The 18,848-nt window shown below is 52.0% G+C and overlaps 1 protein-coding gene across 12 annotated transcripts in view; it reads right to left on the reverse strand.

The window, feature by feature from the left end:
* MAP4 (microtubule associated protein 4) overlaps window positions 1-18,848 on the reverse strand; it is a 153,023-nt gene that overhangs the window by 45,106 nt on the left and 89,069 nt on the right. For 7 of the 12 annotated variants that reach the window (XM_048296567.1, XM_048296261.1, XM_048296657.1 and 4 more), the window contains exons 6-12: window positions 18,329-18,439; window positions 17,737-17,865; window positions 16,998-17,072; window positions 15,550-15,690; window positions 12,678-13,610; window positions 11,602-11,745; window positions 10,742-10,888 (exon numbers count right to left, since the gene is read on the reverse strand). In XM_048296567.1, coding sequence (XP_048152524.1) covers window positions 10,742-10,888; window positions 11,602-11,745; window positions 12,678-13,610; window positions 15,550-15,690; window positions 16,998-17,072; window positions 17,737-17,865; window positions 18,329-18,439 — 1,680 coding nt within the window. Of the gene's footprint in view, window positions 1-5,117; window positions 9,696-10,741; window positions 10,889-11,601; window positions 11,746-12,677; window positions 13,611-15,549; window positions 15,691-16,997; window positions 17,073-17,736; window positions 17,866-18,328; window positions 18,440-18,848 lie in introns of those variants that run through there. The other 5 variants (XM_048295974.1, XM_048295871.1, XM_048295944.1 and 2 more) reach the window with 3 other exon arrangements.

Below are 18,848 nucleotides of genomic sequence, written 5' to 3' on the forward strand. Positions count from 1 at the left end.
GAAATCAAACACAGAGTGTTTCCAACTCAGTATTTGCTTATTGTGGGGTTATTTGATAGTGGAAACCGAGAAGAGGCAACACAAAGTTCACTGAATGATGCACAAGCCACAGACTGGCAACATCAGCCAAGAAAAGAGGCTTGGAATTCAGATTTCCCCTGCAAGTTAAACAGCACCACTACGGAAATGTGGTCAGCAGTCTCAGCCTGGCAGAATCTGCAGCCAGAAGTGGATTTGTTTCGCTCCCAGCTTTTCTTGAAAATCCGAGTGTCAAGGATATATAAAATAAAGGAAGGAAATCAACCTCAGGAAGCCGCGGCCAAGGACGGTGGGTGCCAGCTCCAAGGGGGAGAGGGGATGGGCACGGCAGCGTCCAGCTGGAGAGAAACCAGGAGCTGGTGGAACGGGGTGGGAAACCAGCTGGGGAAAAACTGGGGCATCTGCACTGGGATACAGCTGGTTTGGGTAATCCTTGAAAGAACACAGAGCTACAGGATGGGACAGGACAAGGAGAGTGGATTTAGATGGGAGATTGGGAAGGAATTCCTGGCTGGGAGGGTGGGCAGGCCCTGGCACAGGGTGCCCAGAGCAGCTGGGGCTGCCCCTGGATCCCTGGCAGTGCCCAAGGCCAGGCTGGACATTGGGGCTGGGAGCAGCCTGGGACAGTGGGAGGTGTCCCTGCCACGGCAGGGCTGGCACTGGATGAGCATTCAGTTCCCTTCCAACCCAAACCACTCAGGAATTCTGTGATCCTGCTGGATCAGAGGCCCCTGAGCACCCAGCACTGCAGAGCTGCACCTCTGGAAAAACACCCTGTAAGCTCAGCTCAGCTCAGCTCAGCTCAGCTTTTAGCCAGGGACAGAACCAACACCTCCACAAAACCTTCTGTTCAAGCTGAACCAAACTCACACCAGGGCCAGAGGCAGGGAAAGCAGCTCATGGCCAAGGTCTCCTCACAAATCCATGTAACACTGACAGGAACTGGCTGGTGACACCGTGTGGGGTTCAGTTCCCTCACACACCCCACTGGGATAATTAACAGGTCTTTAATTAATGAGCAAGCTGCAATATGATGACACTGAGCATTTCAAAAGCATTATTAGAGCCCCTCTGTTATTATGAGTTCCTCCACCACGACTGCATCTGTGCTGATGATCTCAGGATGACTGGCTGCGCTTGCACATCCTTCATCCTCTGCCCTGATTAACACAACGTTAATCAGCTGATGAACTCTTGTCAGACAAACCCAATTACAGTTTGGGGTCCCACAGGAGAACTACAAACATGATATGAATGAAAGGTTACTGTGCAAATGCTAGACCCACTTAGAATAATGGAAACCAGGCAGGAAAAGAGAATATTTACAGCAAGAGCTTCATTGTGGCTGTAAAAGCAAAGCAAATCCTGTCATTAAACAGGGATGGGCATTTCTTGCTTTTAAATGTATTTGGTTGGCACACAAACTGTTGAGAAATCTGCCCTGCATCCCACAGGGTGACTGTGGCAATGGGCAGCACGACAGCCTGGCACAGGCTGGGGACAGGAGGCAGCCACAGGGATGGGGATGGATGGGAGGGAAAGAGGGATCCAGGCATGAGATGACCACTCCAGCAGGCCCCCCAGCCCCCCATGTGGGGCAGTAATTCAGGAGCAGACTGTCTGCACCACAGGGTGGTTGTGCAATGAGCTCCCTGCCCGCAGCGTCAGGGATCTGAGCTGGCCCTGGGCTGAACAGCTTATGCAAATCAAATTCCATAAGAGGATACAGCCCCCAAACACCGAAACAAATTAATTTCTTTTTTTTAAATTGACTATTCTTCAAGGACAGATTGAAGACAAAAATATCTTTTGCAAGTGTCCCTTTGAAACAGAGCCTGAGGAGCAGAGGGAAGGGGGACGCCGGCAGCACATTGGAATCCAGCAGCCCAACCCTGGCTGAGTGAAAACCTTCCATCATTTCCCCCCTCACCCACTCCCCAGCACCCAGCCAAGGCACCCCCTTGGAAGTACAGAATTTAGGACCCTGCTTGTCATCTCTAATTCCCAGTTTGAGTTTTAATTCACGCAAGAGGCAACACAAAGGTTCCGTCACACTGTAAAGGCTGATAATGCCTGTTGTGTTTCTGTTATCAGCTCAGCTGCCTCCTGACATTAAAAGGTATAAAATAATTTTCCAGGAGACTCTGGGGCAGTTCTTCCAATGGCAACAACAACAATGAGAAGCTGAAATAAACCCGAAGGAGGGATAAGGGATTAAATTCAAATTGCATGATCAGCCTCATAGCCAACGTTCCTTAAGCTGCACAGTCAAAAATAGAAAAAAAATAAAATTACAGAAGTGTGCAAGGCCTAATTTACAGGAGATGGATCCAGCTTCCGTCAGAGAGAGGAATCTGCAGCATCACAGTTGCCATGACTCCCGAGGGAGCTGTATCACAACGCTGGGACCTATTTAGCAGCACAGACAGGAGCTGATGTTTTTAGGGAAGCATCCTGTTATCCTGGAACACACAGTGTAGGACATGGGAGCCTGGCTAAAGAGATTTCATCACTGAACTTTAGCAGGAGATCCTCCAAAATGCCTTAATCTGGGAGTAAATCACTGCCTGCCCACCAGGGGAAGGAAACAAGAAAGATGGAGAGGGACTGGGGACAAGGCATGGAGGGACAGGACACAGGGAATGGCTTCCCAGTGCCAGAGGGCAGGGATGGATGGGAGATTGGGAATTGGGAATTGCTGGCTGGGAGGGTGGGGAGGGGCTGGGCTGGAATTGCCAGAGCAGCTGGGGCTGCCCCTGGATCCCTGGCAGTGCCCAAGGCCAGGCTGGACATTGGGGCTGGGAGCAGCCTGGGACAGTGGGAGGTGTCCCTGCCATGGCAGGGGTGGCACTGGGTCATCCTTAAGGTCCCTCCCAACCCAAGCCATTCCAGGATCCTGTTGGATATCGGGTGTGGGGTATGAGCCTCCCAGTCCTGCCTGACAGTCACGGGTGAGCTGCTGGCCAAGGTGTGGCAACAGCTAAAAATCCAAAACCCCTGAGCATCCAACTGTGACATAACAGGAGCACAAAGAGGCACATGGAGGGGACACACAGTCCATGTGACGTCTGGACTTCTACAGTGATCTCCTGGATCCCTGCAGCTCTGCCCAGGGACGTGCTGCAATCACCAGCCCTGGAAATGGTCCAAGATTGTGTGGATGTGGCACTGGGGAACGTGGTTCAGTGGTGCCTTGGCAGTGCTGGGGTTAATGGCTGGACTTCTCCAAGCTGAACAATTCCCTCATTCCCTGTCAGTAAACAAGCACATTCACCACAGCCAGGGATCTCAGCACCTTTCCCTTCACCGATTCCTGGGCTCAGCTGGGTGCGACTGATGCGCGAATTCCCTGCTCCGGCCTCCGATCTGCCCCAGGCACTTCCACACCACTTGTGCCAACTGAGGGATTCAGCCAGGCTTTGTGGGTGTTTGCAGCTCGTGGAACAGCTGTTCCATGAAGGGCCAGGCACGGATGGAAAGGGATATAAAAGCCTTGGTCACGGATCTGGATGTCTGGGAAGGGGCTGCCCAGGGAGGTTTGGAGTCCCCAGCCCTGGAGGTGTCCCAGGAAGGCCTGGCCGGGCACTCAGTGCTCTGGGGACAAGGTGGAGGTTGGGCACATGACTCCAACCTTAATGATCCTGGGATTCTGGGATGGCAAAGCACCTCAAACTGCTGTGGGAACACGGCACCAAGAGTTCCAAAACAAGTTCAGTCATGGAACCATGGAAGCTCCTGAGCTGGGAGGGACCCACAAGGATCCAAGCCCTGGCCCTGCACAGACACCCCAACAACCCCACCCTGTGCCTGAGAGCACTGTCCAAATGCTCCTGGAGCTCTGGCAGGGTTGGAGCTGTGCCCATTCCCTGGGGAGCCTGGGCAGTGAACAGCACGCTTGGGGGGATCAGAGCTGGTCCTGCTGAGCTCCTCTTAAAAACCCCAACAAACCAACTGTTGAATCTACCACAGTGTTGAAAGGGTGGAAGCAATGGAATGTTATCAAAGCCCTGAGAAAACTCAGGTCAGGACAACTTCCAGGTGTGAAGTATGTGCCAACTTACTCACAGGCTGCAGTGCTACTCTGAGCCAGGACTCCTCCAATCCGTGCACGGTTACCTGTGCAAGATATTCAGGAGGAGCTTTTCTTTCAAAAACTCCTGGCAGACAATGGAAAGGCTTTGAAGAAATGTTGGATTTGTAAAAGATGCTGCCTTCAGCTTTCCCTTTGTTCTGTTGCATCATGCACCAAAGAGCATCACTTCTGCAGGCACAAGTTCATGCAGAGAACACCACTTCCACTAAAATAGAACTACTTCAGGTTATGCAACACTCATTAGAATTACAAAACCTCTCAAAAACCTGAGCAGCATGTTAAGGCACTCTGGAGCTCGGGGTCTGGTGAGTTAGTGGCTGCATCATGCAAACTGGCAGCAAGAAACTCCGCAGAACAGGAACAAACTTTCATGCCTGATGACAAGGCAAAAATGGAGAGCACCTGAGGGCAGGGATAAACTTCCTGGCCCATCTCGGCAGAGTGGGGTTCACAGAGATGTCAGCTCTTTCTGAGGGAGCTTTAGAATGAGCACAAGTACAAGAATATTTGTAATTTCATCTCTAGCCATATTTCAAAATTTCTAAGAACTTGATTCAGTTCTATGGGATGAATTCCAGCTCATTTCCTATGAGCACAGGGACCTTGTTCCCTGGAGGACAGCCAGGGTGGCCCAGCCCTGGATGCTGACCAGCCCATCCAAAGTCTCCACAGAGGAATAACGTCTCAACATTTACATCAGTCCCACCATTGTTTTGTTAGAGCTGCTTTGGAAAAGGTTTTGATTCCAGAAGGAAACACATTTTGTGGAGGAAGTGGCTCCAGGAGGCTTAAGCCAAACCAACTGCAGGAGGAAAAGGGGATGCAGTTGGTGTGAGGTGGGATGAACCCAAACCCTGTAAACAACAGTGCCCCAGAACATTCCCTGCCGCTGGAATCCTCCATCCCTGAGCAGGGTCACGGGGACCACTGTCACAGCACAGGGCAAGGCTCAGGTGACAAGAAGCCAACGCAGCTTCACACCCAAAAGTCACTCCAATACCCCACAATATTTGTACAACTCAATCTGGATGGGTTCAAACCCAGTGCAGAGCTCTGGAACTCGGAGCGAGCTGCCAGCGCTCTGAACTTTGGCAATTAGCACCGTGAGCCAGGCAAGCAGCACCAGCAGCCCCGTCCGAGCAGCACACACCCCTCATGCCACGCTGGGATGACCACTCGGGCTCATGCCAAGGCAGGGACACTCAGCAGCCCGGGATTGCTGCCGGGCTCCCTGGGCACACTCACACACCTCGGTCCGGCCGGGGCCGCGCCGCTGCGGCCGCTCTCGGCTGCCGGGGGATGGCTCTGGCCGGGGCAGGCCTGGCCGCCAGGGCTGGCACCCCTCGGGCCTTGGTGGGTCTCATGTAGCCCTTGAGCTGCTCTGCTGCCTTCACTCTGTCTTTCTTTGCCTCTTTCACAGCTTTCTGCTCACATTCCTCTTCTGTTTCTTTACTTGGGGCTTGGGATTCCTTTTCTTTAGTTATTTCTTGAGACTCCTTTTCTTTAGCTGTGTCCTGAGATTCCTCTTCTTTACTCGTGTCTTGGGATTCCTTTTCTTTGGCTGTGTCTTGAGATTCCTTTTCTTTAGTTATTTCTTGAGTTCCCTTTTCTTTAGTTGTTTCTTGAGTTTCTCTTTCTTTATTTGTGTCTTGAGAATCCTTTTCTTTGGTTTTGGCTTGAGAATCCTTTTCTTTGGCTGTGCCTTGAGGTTTATCTGCCTCAGACTTTGACACCGGAGCGTCCCTCAGCAGAGCCTCCCCACCATGAGGAGCATCCTTCAGGAGAGCCTCGCCAGCACAAGCAGGGCCCTCCTCTGCAGGCTGAGAGGGATCTTTTTTGTTCTCTTTGGGCCATTTTTGGGTAGTTTGGGCAGCTGTGCCATGTGACCCAGCAGCCTCAGGCTCAGTGCCCCCCTCTTGGGGTGAGCTCTGCTTGCTCCTCGTGCCGCCGCCCGGCTCAGCCTCTCCAGCTTTCCTGTCCATGCCAGCTCCTGGCACAGCCTGGCACACGGCTGCAGGGGCTGGGGAAATGCCCCCTGTGCCCTTCTGTGCACAGGACACGGTGGCCTCTGGTCCCCCCGTCCCTTCAGCAGCTCCAGAGGCTGCTCTGTGTTTTGGATCTGGCACCTCATGAGGAAGCTCTGGGGGAGCCTTGGCCGTGTTGTGCTTTTTATCGGTGGGTTTTATTTCTTTATCATCCACCTTTGCCACGGGGGAAAGGTGACTTTTGTCCTTGGACTGACCATCCTGGGAAGCAGCCTCTATGCTTTTCCCATCTTTCTGTGAGACCTCTTTGCCAGGTTCTTTGTGTCCCAGATTGATGGGCTGCTCACGAGATTTCTGGGTCTGCATCTCCTTAGCACCAGGTCTAGGCTCTTTGCTGCTTTTCTCTGCCACTGCTTCCAGAGGAGGAGGAGGAGGAGGAGGAGGTGGTGGAAGGCCCCCAGTCCCTGCACCACCATCCCTCTGCTTTGGGAGGCTGCAGGGAGCATCACCCACGTCACCAGGGCCACCTGCTGTGGTCTGAGCCACGCATTTGAAGTCATTTCCTTTATTATTCCAAAGCCTTTGAGGGCCAATGGGAAAGTTTTTAATATTTCTGTTTTCATCTACAAAATCTGTGTCTTCCAGCCCACATTCCAGCCCAGATCCCACGGGAGGCTGTGCTTCACTCCTGTCTGGTTTCGCCTCTAGAGGAACAGAATGCCTGGAGGCATTTTTAGCCTTTTTACTGCTTCCATCATAACCCCTCTTTTTAGATCTCTCAGTGACTGGGGCCAGGCTGGGATCTGACACTGCTGGATGCTCTGGAATAGGACTTTTATTCCTGCTGCAAGGACTGGCACCTCCTGCCTCAGGTTTGTCCCCGATCTCCAGGCCAGGAGGAGGGAACACCCCTGCTCCTGCTTTATGCTCCAGCAGAAAAAGCTGCTGTGGGTCAGGCTCTCCCTTTTTGTGCTTCTCTTCACCACCCATGTGTGATTTCCCTGGCTCCAGAGGCACAGCAGGAGCCTGTGCCTTGGCAGGATCAGGCAGGTGACCCAGCAGTGCTGCTGGAGTCCTGCAATTCTCTTTGCCCTTCTCAGACTGAGTTTGTTGGACTTGTCCCACTGCAGGGATGTCACCTGGCCCCAGCTCAGGATTGTGCTCAGCCTTTTTGCCCTTCCCATCTCTGCTTTTACTCTTGGGCTTGTCCACCCCCAGTTCCCTGGTGGGACTGTGCATCCCTGCCCTGTGCTCTGGGGGAGGTTGGCATTTATCTGCTTCCTTCCCTTTACTCATGGGCCAAGTTTCTTTAGCACTGCCTATTTCTGGCTCGGAAGTCTCTGTTTTATGGCCTGAAAGATTTGGCTGCTCAGAGAAGCTTCCAGTGCCACTCTGGATTTCGGGCTTCCCCAGCTCCTCTGCCAGACTCTCTCTTTGCAAACCAGACCCCTTCTCCTCATCCAAGCTCATTTCCTTCCTGCTTCCAGCCACCTGCTCCTGGCTGCTTTCCCCCCCAGCACCCAGGACAGCTGCCTGCCCGGAGGGACTTTTCTCAGGCTGTTTCCTCCTCCCATCACTGCTCCTCTTCCTGGGTTTCTCTGCCAGCGCTGTCACATCCGAGCTGAGCCCGGCGGATTCGCCGGCAGCACCTCCGGCCTCTCTGCCCTTCCCAGCCAAATCCCCCTGTTTTGTTGGGCTGATGGTGGCAGCCAGAGCAGGATTTTTGGCTTCCTCTCTGCTCTTCTCCAGCAGCAAAGCTTGGTCTAAAGCTCCCAAATCAGCTATTTCACCTTTCCCAATATTTTCTTTCGGTTTCTCCATTCCCAGCTCAATTGGCCTTTGTGCTTTAGCTGCGTTTTCCTGCAAGCCCCCAGCAGGGCCACAGCCCTCCTCTCTGCCCTTACCACTTCCCTCCTTCACCTTATCAACTACCTCAGGAAAACTCCCTGCATCCATCTTATTCTCAAGGAAAGGCTGCTGGAAAAAGCTTCTTTCCCCTTTTTTGCTCCTTCCATCGCTGCCTCTTTTTTTGGGCTTGTCTGCAGGCCAGGCCTGTGCAGTGCTGGCTGATGGGTGTCCTCTGGCAGCAACACCCTGGCCATTTTCGAGATAAGCTGCCTCTTTTCCAGCCTCATCCGTCCTCCCTCCATCAGTGAATTTGCCTCCATCCTCTGAGAGCATCATCTGCTCCGAGAAGCTTTTAATTCTTTTGCCTTTCCCTTCACTGCGCTTTTTTTTAGGCCTGTCCATCCCGGGTGTAAAGCTGGGATCTTTTCCAGCCTGCTGCTCTGAAGCAGTGAATCCTTTCCCTTTGTTTGGATCTGGGGAATCTGCTGCCATCCCCCTGCCCCCTGCCTCGCCAGGGGTGGGATGCTTGGGAGCATCGGGAACACCCTCGGCCCTTCTGTCCTGCACAGCTGGAACCTCCCCAGCTTTTGGTGGAACTAAGGCTGCAACAGGAGCTCCAGGAGCATCTGTTGGGGTCTTCAGTCCTCCCTCTGACCCTGTTTTAGTTTCTCCAGCTACCTTTGGCTCCACAGGGAGCTTGTCCTCCATGGCTGCAGCCTCCAGTTGAGGCTGTTTGGGGGATTCCTTTTCAAGCCCTTTGCTTTCTTCCCAGTTTTTCTTGGCTGCTGCTTCCAGGGAAGGCTGATGGACAGAGTCACTGGCTGCTTCCCACCCTGGAGATGGGGTTTTAGGCTCCTTATTTTTATGGGAAAGGGGCAATTCCAAAGGTTTGGTCTCTAAGGGAGTTTCTGTTTTGCTCAGATTGACCGTCAGGTCAGCACCTTTTGACTCCTTATCCTCCCTCTTCTCATTTTTATTGGGAAAATCTCTCTCTGTGGGCTTGGTGGGTCCCTTTGCTGTAGCAGATTCCCCCACCTGCTGTGAGGGAACCTCTTTGGTTTTGCCTTTAGATTCCAGCATCCAGCTGCCATCTCTCATTCCCTCTGCCTTCACTTCCTCCCTGCGTTTGGCATCCAACACACCGGATTTTGGGGCCTGCTGTCCTGGGGCTGGCACGGGGAAGGCATTTTGCTCATCCAGGATATGAGTCCCAGTTGTTATTTTAGCATCCTTTGGCACATCCAGAGCTCTGCCTCCTGGGGCCAGCTGCCCGCGAGCTGCGGGCGTTGCGGGGCACACATCGGGGCTCTGCCACTCCAGCCCAAAGGGAGCGCTCCTGGCAGCTCTGGAGGCTGTTCCCTTCTCATCCCAGAACTCCATCCCTCTCGGCAGCTGGTTTCTCCTCTGTTTTGGTTTCTTTTTCTTTTTCTTCACAATGGCACCTTCCAAATCCCAGTTCTCCCAGGAGGGATCTCTGCAGCTCTCCACAGGCTCCGTGGGGACACTGGTGGCCTTTCTGTGTGGAACCCTAAAGCGAGGGGATGTTCCAGCACCACAGCCAAGCTCCACTGTGGAACAGGGATCTGCTTTGGGCTCAGGACTCTTCTGCTGCGGGAGACCTACAGGATGCTCCTCTGGCACATCTGTGAGAGGCACTGGGGCAGGTTTTGCTCTGCCAAACCCGCGGTCCCTGGATTTGGGAGCTTGCCTGACTTGTGCAGTGGGAAGACCTGGAATACAGGAAGCCTGCTCAAACATCAAGGCCACTATTTGCTTGATAAAAGAAATAATAAATGTATCTCTATGTGATGGCAGCCCTCTCAAACAGGCCATGGTTAGATGTGCAGCATTTCCCAGCACTGGCACCACACCAGAGACACCCCAGGAGGGCTGGGGTAGGTATTTACCCCAACACCTGTGTAATCTACCCCAAATGCACACATCAGTGCTACAGAAACACAAGTCTGACACAGGCTCTTACCCCACCAAAAAGCACCAGTTCTTGTAAGGACATGCCATTGCTTTTTAAAAATGCATTAAGGATCCATTTTGTCTCAGCAAGACAAGATCAGAGAGAGCCTTTTTATATCTCTAGCTGGCATCCTTCCAGAGTGGGAAAACAGAAGTTTAGTGGGAAGATGGGAAGAGAGATGGGGGCAGGAGAGCCAAGTTTCCCCAGCACCCAGGGTGGAAGCAGTGGGAGGCAGAACCTCTGTCCCAAGGTCACCTGCTGTGTCCCTGGGGATCCCTCAGCTGAGTTTGAGGAGAGGAGCAGCCATTTGTCACTTAGCCCTGGCCCACAAATCCTCCTCCACACCAAGTGTGAGCAGCACCAGCTCCTCTGGAGGCTGGGTCAGTGGAGCAGGAGGAAATCACATCTTCCTTTGGCAATTACACAGCTCGATTGGGAAGGAGAGCCTCACTGGGAATATCCTCGTAAGAATTAACGGTCCTTTTTAATACCAAAATAAAAGGCAGTGCTGATGGCAGAGAGAGGAGGAGCTCTGCAATCCTCCAGCATAGCTGTGAGCCAGTCCCAGGGATAAAGCACTCAGAGCACACGGATTTGGGCTTCTAGTTTGAATATGGAGAGAAAGGAGCCTTGGAGAGGGCAGGGATCCAGGGGAAGGCTGAGCCCAGCACCAGGAACTCTGAGAGCCACACCAAGACATTTCTGCTTGCCCAGGTGGCCCCACAGCCAGGAGCAGAAGGTCAAGAGTTCCCAGAGGAGATTTCCACGAGGAAATGGATTTTTGTATAATGATTTATGTCCTACCTGTGGGCTCCTGCGGGGTTTTCCCTTCCTGAGGTTCCGCATGTGGGACGTGGTTGTGCTCAGCTTCCTCCTTTTGTGTCTCCCCATCCTCAGCAGGAGCAGATTTTTCTGGAAGGTCTTTATTTTCTAGTGCTCCTTTTGCTTCAGCTGGAACATGAAAGACAGAAACAGAAAGCTTCAGGTCTCAGGAGTACAGGCAGGCTGCAGGCAAACCCCAGCCCTTGGGAAGGGGTTAATTTTGTGTTTAACAGGAATGCAGTTTATGAGACATGGCTGTGTCATCTCCTCACAATCCCATTTCAGCAGCACTGTTATGTTTTGCACATGCCAAGGTGGGGTAGAACACGAACCAGGGGCTGTTTCAGGGCTTAAGCACAGGGTGAGGGTTTGTTTGGGTTTTTTCCCTCTTTGTAATCAACCCAATTCAGACTATCCCAGCTTCCCACTGGGAATTCAAACCCAGAATGAACTCCATTATCAGCCTGGAGTCCCTGGCTAATGCTGATCATCTTGTATTCATCTATACCTTACAATACATTCACACAGACACCAAAACATTCCTCACTCTGCATAATTATACCCAGTTTTAATTTGTAAGGCATAATTACATGGGAGAGCAGCTCTCTCTGTAATTAATTTTATTTAAATTTTAAATAGAAAGGAAAATGATGACAGACATTGGTACAACAACTGTGCATGAGGAAGAAAAGGACAAGTTCTGTGAATGACAGCCCCGTGTCAGCACACACTAAAAACCTGCTTGGGATTCCAATTTGGTGCCTCTCCTCTGCTGAGGGCAGCAGGGCAGTGCCTGTGTGGGGCAGGAGGAGCCCAGCTCTGCTCAGGGCTGCATCTCCCACCTGCTGGCTCCAGGTGGTGGTTGGTTTTCCCAGGAAGGTGCTCGTCCGGGGGGCTGGGGGGAGGTTTCCTGTCCTTCGTCTTCTCTGAGTGATCCACACAAACTTCTGGGACTTTGGATTCTGCTTCCACCTTTGCTGTTGCTTCTGCAAATGCAATGTAAAGAGTAAAAATTCCTGGGTTTAAATTTAGATCAGATGAAATAAGATAAAAATCGCTCCCTTACCAGTTTTTATCTTCCGCACGGAACTAAAGGGTTTCCTCATTTTCAAAACCTGATTTTTAGGATCTTTCTACCTTCCTGTATTGTCTTGCACTTCCTCCTTCATTCACCCACCTGGGCCTCTCAGTCACTACATTCTAGTGGGGTTTTTTTTGGTTAAAACGTCTCTCTTGAAATTTATCCCCATCATTAACCTAAAGAGTATTAGAAGAAAAAAAATCTCACTCCAACCCCATCCACAGCCAACCCATCCTGCCTCTGCCCAGGACTATATGCTGCATTTTAGTAATAGAAATATAAAATGGATATAATTTTGGAGAGCAGTTTTCTCTCCGGAGGGATGGAGTCCCTGGAGAAATCCACACGGCACAGCAAACCTCCACATGGAAAACCAAATGCCCTTCCCAGCACTCCAACACCTACAGCCACCCCAAGGAAAGGTCCCAAAATCATCAACTAAGCCTTTCAGTCTCTTCAGAAATTGTTTTCAAGAACCTCTGTTGGCAAACTCTGTGTCCTACAGGATTTGGGAGGTTCCAGTGAGAGCTGAGGGTGGTGGTGACACAAAGCCGAGCACCAGCAGGGATGAGCCAACACATCTCCATGGCTGTCCTTAAACCACTCAGCACTGCTAAGAATGCCCAATGAAAATTTAAAAATCATGAAAAAACTCCAGTTTTATGTTCTGTAAATGAAGAATCCCCGTGAAGCGTTTCCTGTGTGTCCTGAGAGCAGAGCTGAGCTCTCCTCAAGGTGCTTCACCCAAAGCCAATCAACGCTGGGCTCCCTGACCTCAGAGGCCTTTTCCAACCTGAATTATCCGTGAGTGGGATTCTGGGATTTGGGCACACTCACCTGCAGGGGACTTGTCTTGCTGAAGGGCAGCCTCAGACATCAGCAGCTCCTCAGACACAGCAATCCTGGGGGCAGCTGCAGGGACAGGCTGAGCTTCCACTGACACATTCCCGGGATCCACAGCAGGGAGAGGCTTGGCTGGAGCCACAGGAGCAAACTCAGAATCCAGAGCATGGTGATGGTTGACTTCTGGTGCTGGGGCAAACTCTGCATCTGCTGCTGGGCCAAACTCAGAGCCCATAATGTGCTGAGCTTTGTCATCCGCTGCTGGAGCAAATCCCAAATCCAAGGTGTGGTGAGGTTCTGCATCTGCTGCTGGGGCAAACCCCAAATCCATGGCATGGTGGGATTCCATATCTGCTGCTGGGGCAAACCCCAAACCCATGGCATGGTTGGATTCCATATCTGCTGCTGGGGCAAACCCCAAATCCATGGCATGGTGGGATTCCACACCTGCTGCTGGAGCAAACCCCAAATCCATGGTCTGGTGGGATTCCATATCTGCTGCTGGAGCAAACCCCAAATCCATGGTCTGGTGGGATTCCATATCTGCTGCTGGGGCAAACCCCAAATCCATGGTCTGGTGGGATTCCATATCTGCTGCTGGAGCAAACCCCAAGTCCATGGCATGGTGGGATTCCATATCTGCTGCTGGAGCAAACCCCAAATCCACCCCGTGGTGGGATCCAGCATCTGCTGCCGGGGCAAAGCCGAGCTCTGTCCCCGGGGCGGACACGTCATTGACACCTTTGGGAGGGCTGGCTTCAGGTGCAGGAGAAAACCCCACATCCCTGGCCTGGAAAGGGTTGGCTGCTGCTGAAGGAGCAACTCCAGCCTCTGGAGCTTGGGGAGGTTTGGTGTCTCCAGCGTGGACAGCCCCGGCCTTTTCTGTGGGAAGGGACGCGGCGTCGGGAGCGGGAACAGAGGCTGCACCTGCCCGGGAACACAGGCACACAAATCAGGGAAAAACACAACAGAAACACCTGAGCTGCTGCTTTCTGGCTGGGGACGACACAGGGTTCACTCCCTGTGTCTCCTCTTGTCTCTCAGCACCACTTCCTCCCCACTGCCAGCAGTGCACTCCCGTTGTTCCAGCCCTTGGGTCACTCCTGGATGCATCCAAGAGCTTTTCCTCCCGCAGCCCCACGTGCCCTGTCTGCATCCCTCACTGCAGCAGGGCTCCCATCTGCTCCCAGCCCACAGCAGCCAAGGATGGATTGTTTCTGTCCAAAACCTCCCTGATGCCACACAGCTGGCAAAGGGCCAGAGCTGCTGGATCTGCTGCCAGGAGCACATTCCAGCAGAACCCAGACAGGAATCACAGCGAGCGGCTTTCACGGAGTCCCAGCATGGTTTGGGTTGGAAGGGACCTTAAAGATGTCCCAGTTCCAGCTGCACTCCCTTGTCAGGGGCAGGGACACCTCCCACTATCCCAGGTTGCTCCAACCTGGCCTGGGACACTTCCAGGGATGGGGCAGCCTCAGCTTCCCTGGGAAATCTGTTTTTCCCTCTACTGCAGGACACAGAAAATGCAGAATCACCTGTGCAAGCGAGCCCAGCAGGTTTTCCACGACCAGGGAAAGTCCTGACACACTCCAAAGCCACACACTTCACTGTAAACATGGTTTGTGCTGGTGGGGGGCCTTTGGTGCTCGAGCTGGAGCTCTGGCACTCCTGACACAAAAATCCTCCCACAAATCCCAAATTCCCTCTATTCCTTCAAACTGGCCTCGTTCATTTTTCACACGTTATCTCCTAACACTGAGCTGGTAGTTCCAAACCAACATTTGTCACTTCACAGCACAATCAAACCTCTGCTTTTAAGCTCCTATTTGCCTAAAATCCCCTTCAAGGAGGTTTTATTCAGTCAGGTTTTGTTTAATGTTTCAGCTGTCCAGAGGCAAGTTTTTCCAAATTATCAGTGCCAGGAGCACTGGATTTCTCTTCTGCAGCTCCTCATCTCGACAGCCCCAAGCTCTGCCCACCCTCTGTGTCCTGCAGCTCAGTGCCCTGAACATCACATCTCCCATCTATTGCTGATGACCAAAAAATAACATTTCTACTGATTTTTTGAGTCACATCTAAAAATATCCTCCCCAACCAATGGAAAATGTATTAAATCTAAATTAGGGACTTAAACTGAAGTCAGAAAGAAATAGGAAAATGGCAAAGGTCCCTTTTAAAATGGTACTTAAGGATCCATTTAGATAAATATTTTAGTGAACCTAAACCAAAAGGATCCATCATGCACCAGTTCTCATTTGGGTTTGACTTTGTTGTGGGTTTTTTAAGTGATGATTTCATGGTCTTCTCCAAAAGAAAACGTAAAGATTGTGATTTTACACATGAATAAGACTGTAAATAAATAGATATTAAAAGCAGTATGGATGGTCCTTGGAGAATTATGGAAATGAGTGGGATAAAGCCTGAGGAAACTGGACAATGACTGGCACTAGGAGTCTGGGTATAAATATGTTAAAAATGTTTTTTTTTTAAATAGAGTCTTTCAAAATGACAGGTTTAAAGGTACTTGTGTATAGATCTGACACTCGGGGCCATGGGTCAGGGGTGGCCTTGGCACTGCTGGGGAAGGGCCGGACTCAGTGATCTCAGAGGGCTTTTCCAGCCTAAACCCTTCCCTGGCTCTATGCTGTAACCACGTCCTCAGGATTTTCCTGGAGCTAAAACGTGGAGACAGCGAAGATTCATGGAATCAGCTCCTGGACTGGGACACACCTGAGCAGATTTGCTGCTTCTCCCTCAGGCGCCCCACACCTGCAGGCACAGCAGGATCTGCTGACACCTTGCTGTGCTTCCCTCAGGAGAGGCAATTCCGTGTTTCCCCACCACCCTTCAGGCCGCAGGGATTTACCTGGCGCTGCCCCCTTTGGTCCATCGGTGGCTGCAGCCTCTGCTGGCGACGCTGTGGCTGCAGCAGGAGCGCTGGCAGGCGCTGCTGCCGTCGGGCTCTCGGGCAGGCTCGTCCTTATGGCTTCTGTGGCTGCGGGGGGCACTGGAACACAGAGGGCTGGAATGAGCGCCTGGAAAGGCCTGGGCACACGGCTGCTCCCTGGAGCTGCTGGCATGTGGGGGACACTCCCGAGGTGGTGCCTCTGATGCCTGGGTTTTAACTTTTCTATTTGCTTGATTCTGTAGTGCTTAGAGTGTGACTCTGGGGTTTCTTGTCGCTTGCTAATTTCTGCTCACTTCTGCTGGGCAGACATAACAAAGCCTCTCCGGGCCTGCTCTCCAAGGTTACCCAGACCATCCTAGGCCCAAAAAGTATAAACCCAAAGAGCCTCTAAGGGGGGCCATGGGAGGGGAAATGACATAATTCAACTGAGGCTTTAATTGGAAAAGTAACCCTGCTATGCAAATGAACCAAACCTATAAAGGTGTGAAGGACTCGTGACCTGCTGTCCATCTTGGGGTCCATTTTTGGCAGCAGCCTGTGGTTCCCAGGGGGTACCTTTGAAGGCCTTTCAAATAAATACCTATTTTATTCTTTTACTCCTGTCCAGTCTCTGTGTCTAGGAGGCCTCTTAAGGCATCACCTCAGCCACCCTGGGGAGGGAACTCCCCCTTAGCTTCCCCAGCAGCTCAGAGAGAATCGGCTTTTATTGCCCACTCTCAGGAAAGTCATGTGTGCAGCACCCAGGAAAACTGAATCCCGGGAGAAGTGGCAAAGTTGGGGAGTGTTGTTGTGTTACAAACCCTCCCAGTCCCACCCCCAGCTCCAGAAACATTTTCTACCCTGGAGCAGGGTTAAACTGTTCTCAGCTTCTTCATAGAAATAAAGATCCCATGTTTTATAATACACACAAATTCCCAATGGGATAACGTCCCAGTGGAGCTCCAAAGATTTAACTGTGACCAGAATCTAAAGATAATTGTAAAATCCCAGAAAGGTTTGGGTGGGAAGGGACCTTAAGGATCACCCAGTGCCACCCCTGCCATGGGCAGGGACACCTCCCACTGTCCCAGGCTGCTCCCAGCCCCAATGTCCAACCCGGCCTTGGGCACTGCCAGGGATCCAGGGGCAGCCCCAGCTGCTCTGGGCACCCTGTGCTACAGGGAGGAATTCCTTCCCAATATCCCATCTAGCCCAACTCTTTTTCAGTTTGAAGCCATTCCCACCCCTCAAAGATTTCCATTCTGAACTGGTGTGAGCAGCAGAAACAGTGCTGTCCTTGCTCAGGTCCCAGTGGCTCTGTCACAGCCTCGTGTCCCTTGAAGAGGCAGACGAGGAGAGGAGCTGGTTCTGCTGCTCAGGAGCTCTCTACCAACACTTCCTGCAGATCAACCCAAAACTGTTTTTACCTGGTGGCTCAACAAAGAAAGAGGTATCTGGTCCCTTCATGTGCTGCTGAGCTCCCATCCAGTATTCTTCAGGTGCTGTGGGAAACAAACACACTGAGTCCAGCCTGACCCCACAGGGCTTTTACTTCCCCACTGGAAGGTCCTGACTCTGCTGGTTTGGGAGTTCATCCTCAGGGAACTTTTCAGTTCCCTCTAAGAGGCCCCAGAACATCCTGGTCTTCCACAGTTACTGGGAGTGAAAGCTCCCCTCAGACAAGAGTTATACCCTGCACTGACCCCAGGACCCAAAAGTGGAGTTTCTTTCCTCAGTTCTCCTGCGGCAAGTGGCTCTGGGTGGCCCTGCCTGAGCAGGGGGGTTGGGAAAGTTCCCTTCCAACCTCAACCATCCTGTGATCTCCTGATGTAATTCCAGACTTGTCTGGGTTGGAAGGGACCTTAAAGCTCATCTCATGGGCAGGGACATCTTCTGCTACCCCAGGCTGCTCCCAGCCCCTGTCCCGCCTTGGGCACTGCCAGGGATCCAGGGGCAGCCACAGCTGCTCTGGGCACCCTGTGCCAGGGCCTCACACCAGAACATTCCCCCTGAACCAAGAGCTGTCAATGCCAACAGGAAACTTTCTAATCTTGACTCATTTTATGTATCAACTCCCCACCAAGATTCTTTAGGACTCATAAACTGGGATTTTCCAGCTGCAAACCCTCCAAACCCGGCCAGTAAGAGAAAACATTTGCTTCTCACCTGCTTTTCCTGGCAGGAATTCTGTGCCTGACTCCAGGCCAATGAAGGCTGATGGGTCCAGAGCCTCTGCAGGGGAATACAGGGACCCCAGGAAAGGCTGTTCAGGTCCCATCATGGATCCATGTGGAGCTAAGGAAATAAAAAACCTTTTGTTAATCACCAGCCCTAATGACTCCTCTCCTAAATTTCAAGTCCTACCACACTTGGACTGTTCTGCTCAGCAGCAGCTCAGATAAATCTGCATCAAATGTTAGCTCTGCCTCATAAAGCATTGATTCTGTATTTTACCGAACTTTCTGACAAGGTGTAAGAGAGTAAACACAGGCAAATCATTTCCTTTGGCTTTCTGTTTCTGCTCCCATGAATTCCTGCTGGTAATCCCTGAATAATCCAATATTAATACAATAATCCAAGAGTTCAAATCCTCAAGAGCACTTTGTGGAAACAGTTCCTGAGTATCCAGGTTTTAGCCACGACAACAAGAGCAGGAAAAAAGCCTTGTGAATGTACAACCTTAATTTTCAGTACATGAAAGGCAAGAGAGGAAACTCCCCAGCTGGCAGCTGGAGAGGGGTGTCCAGCAGGAGCTCACCAAGGATGTCCCTGGAAGCATCGGCGTGGCCCGGGAACAGCGGCACGTTCTTCATGTCCGTAGGGAAGGACAAATCCGGCAGGTTCTCCCCTCTGTGGATGCTGAAGGGGTCTGGCAGGGACACAACCAGGCAGTGTCAGCACACAGGGGACAAGAACGTTATTGAAACAAGAGGATGAAGATGCACCAGATCCCAACGCTGCACTTCCGAGGAAAAGCTGCTTTTGGGATCATTTACCAGGAGCAAACACCTTCCCAATGAGAATTTACACCCAAAGTAACACTCAGCTGCTCGGGCTGATTCCTGGGGAAAGGGCATCACGGCTGATCCTGGAGAAACTGTGCCCTCCCCTCCAGGAGGAATCAGCTGCTTCTGCCCTGATGGACACATCCCGGGAACCTGAGTCAGGACAAGGGCCCAGCTCAGCCCAGAGCAGGGAAAGGTGTGGGACCTCTGAGCTCTCCCAGCCAGGAACTGCATCCCAGTATGAACCGGGGTGATGGACTGGTGTTTTAACCA

The sequence above is a fragment of the Corvus hawaiiensis genome, chromosome 1, assembly GCF_020740725.1.
Source record: "Corvus hawaiiensis isolate bCorHaw1 chromosome 1, bCorHaw1.pri.cur, whole genome shotgun sequence".
NCBI lineage: Eukaryota > Metazoa > Chordata > Aves > Passeriformes > Corvidae > Corvus > Corvus hawaiiensis.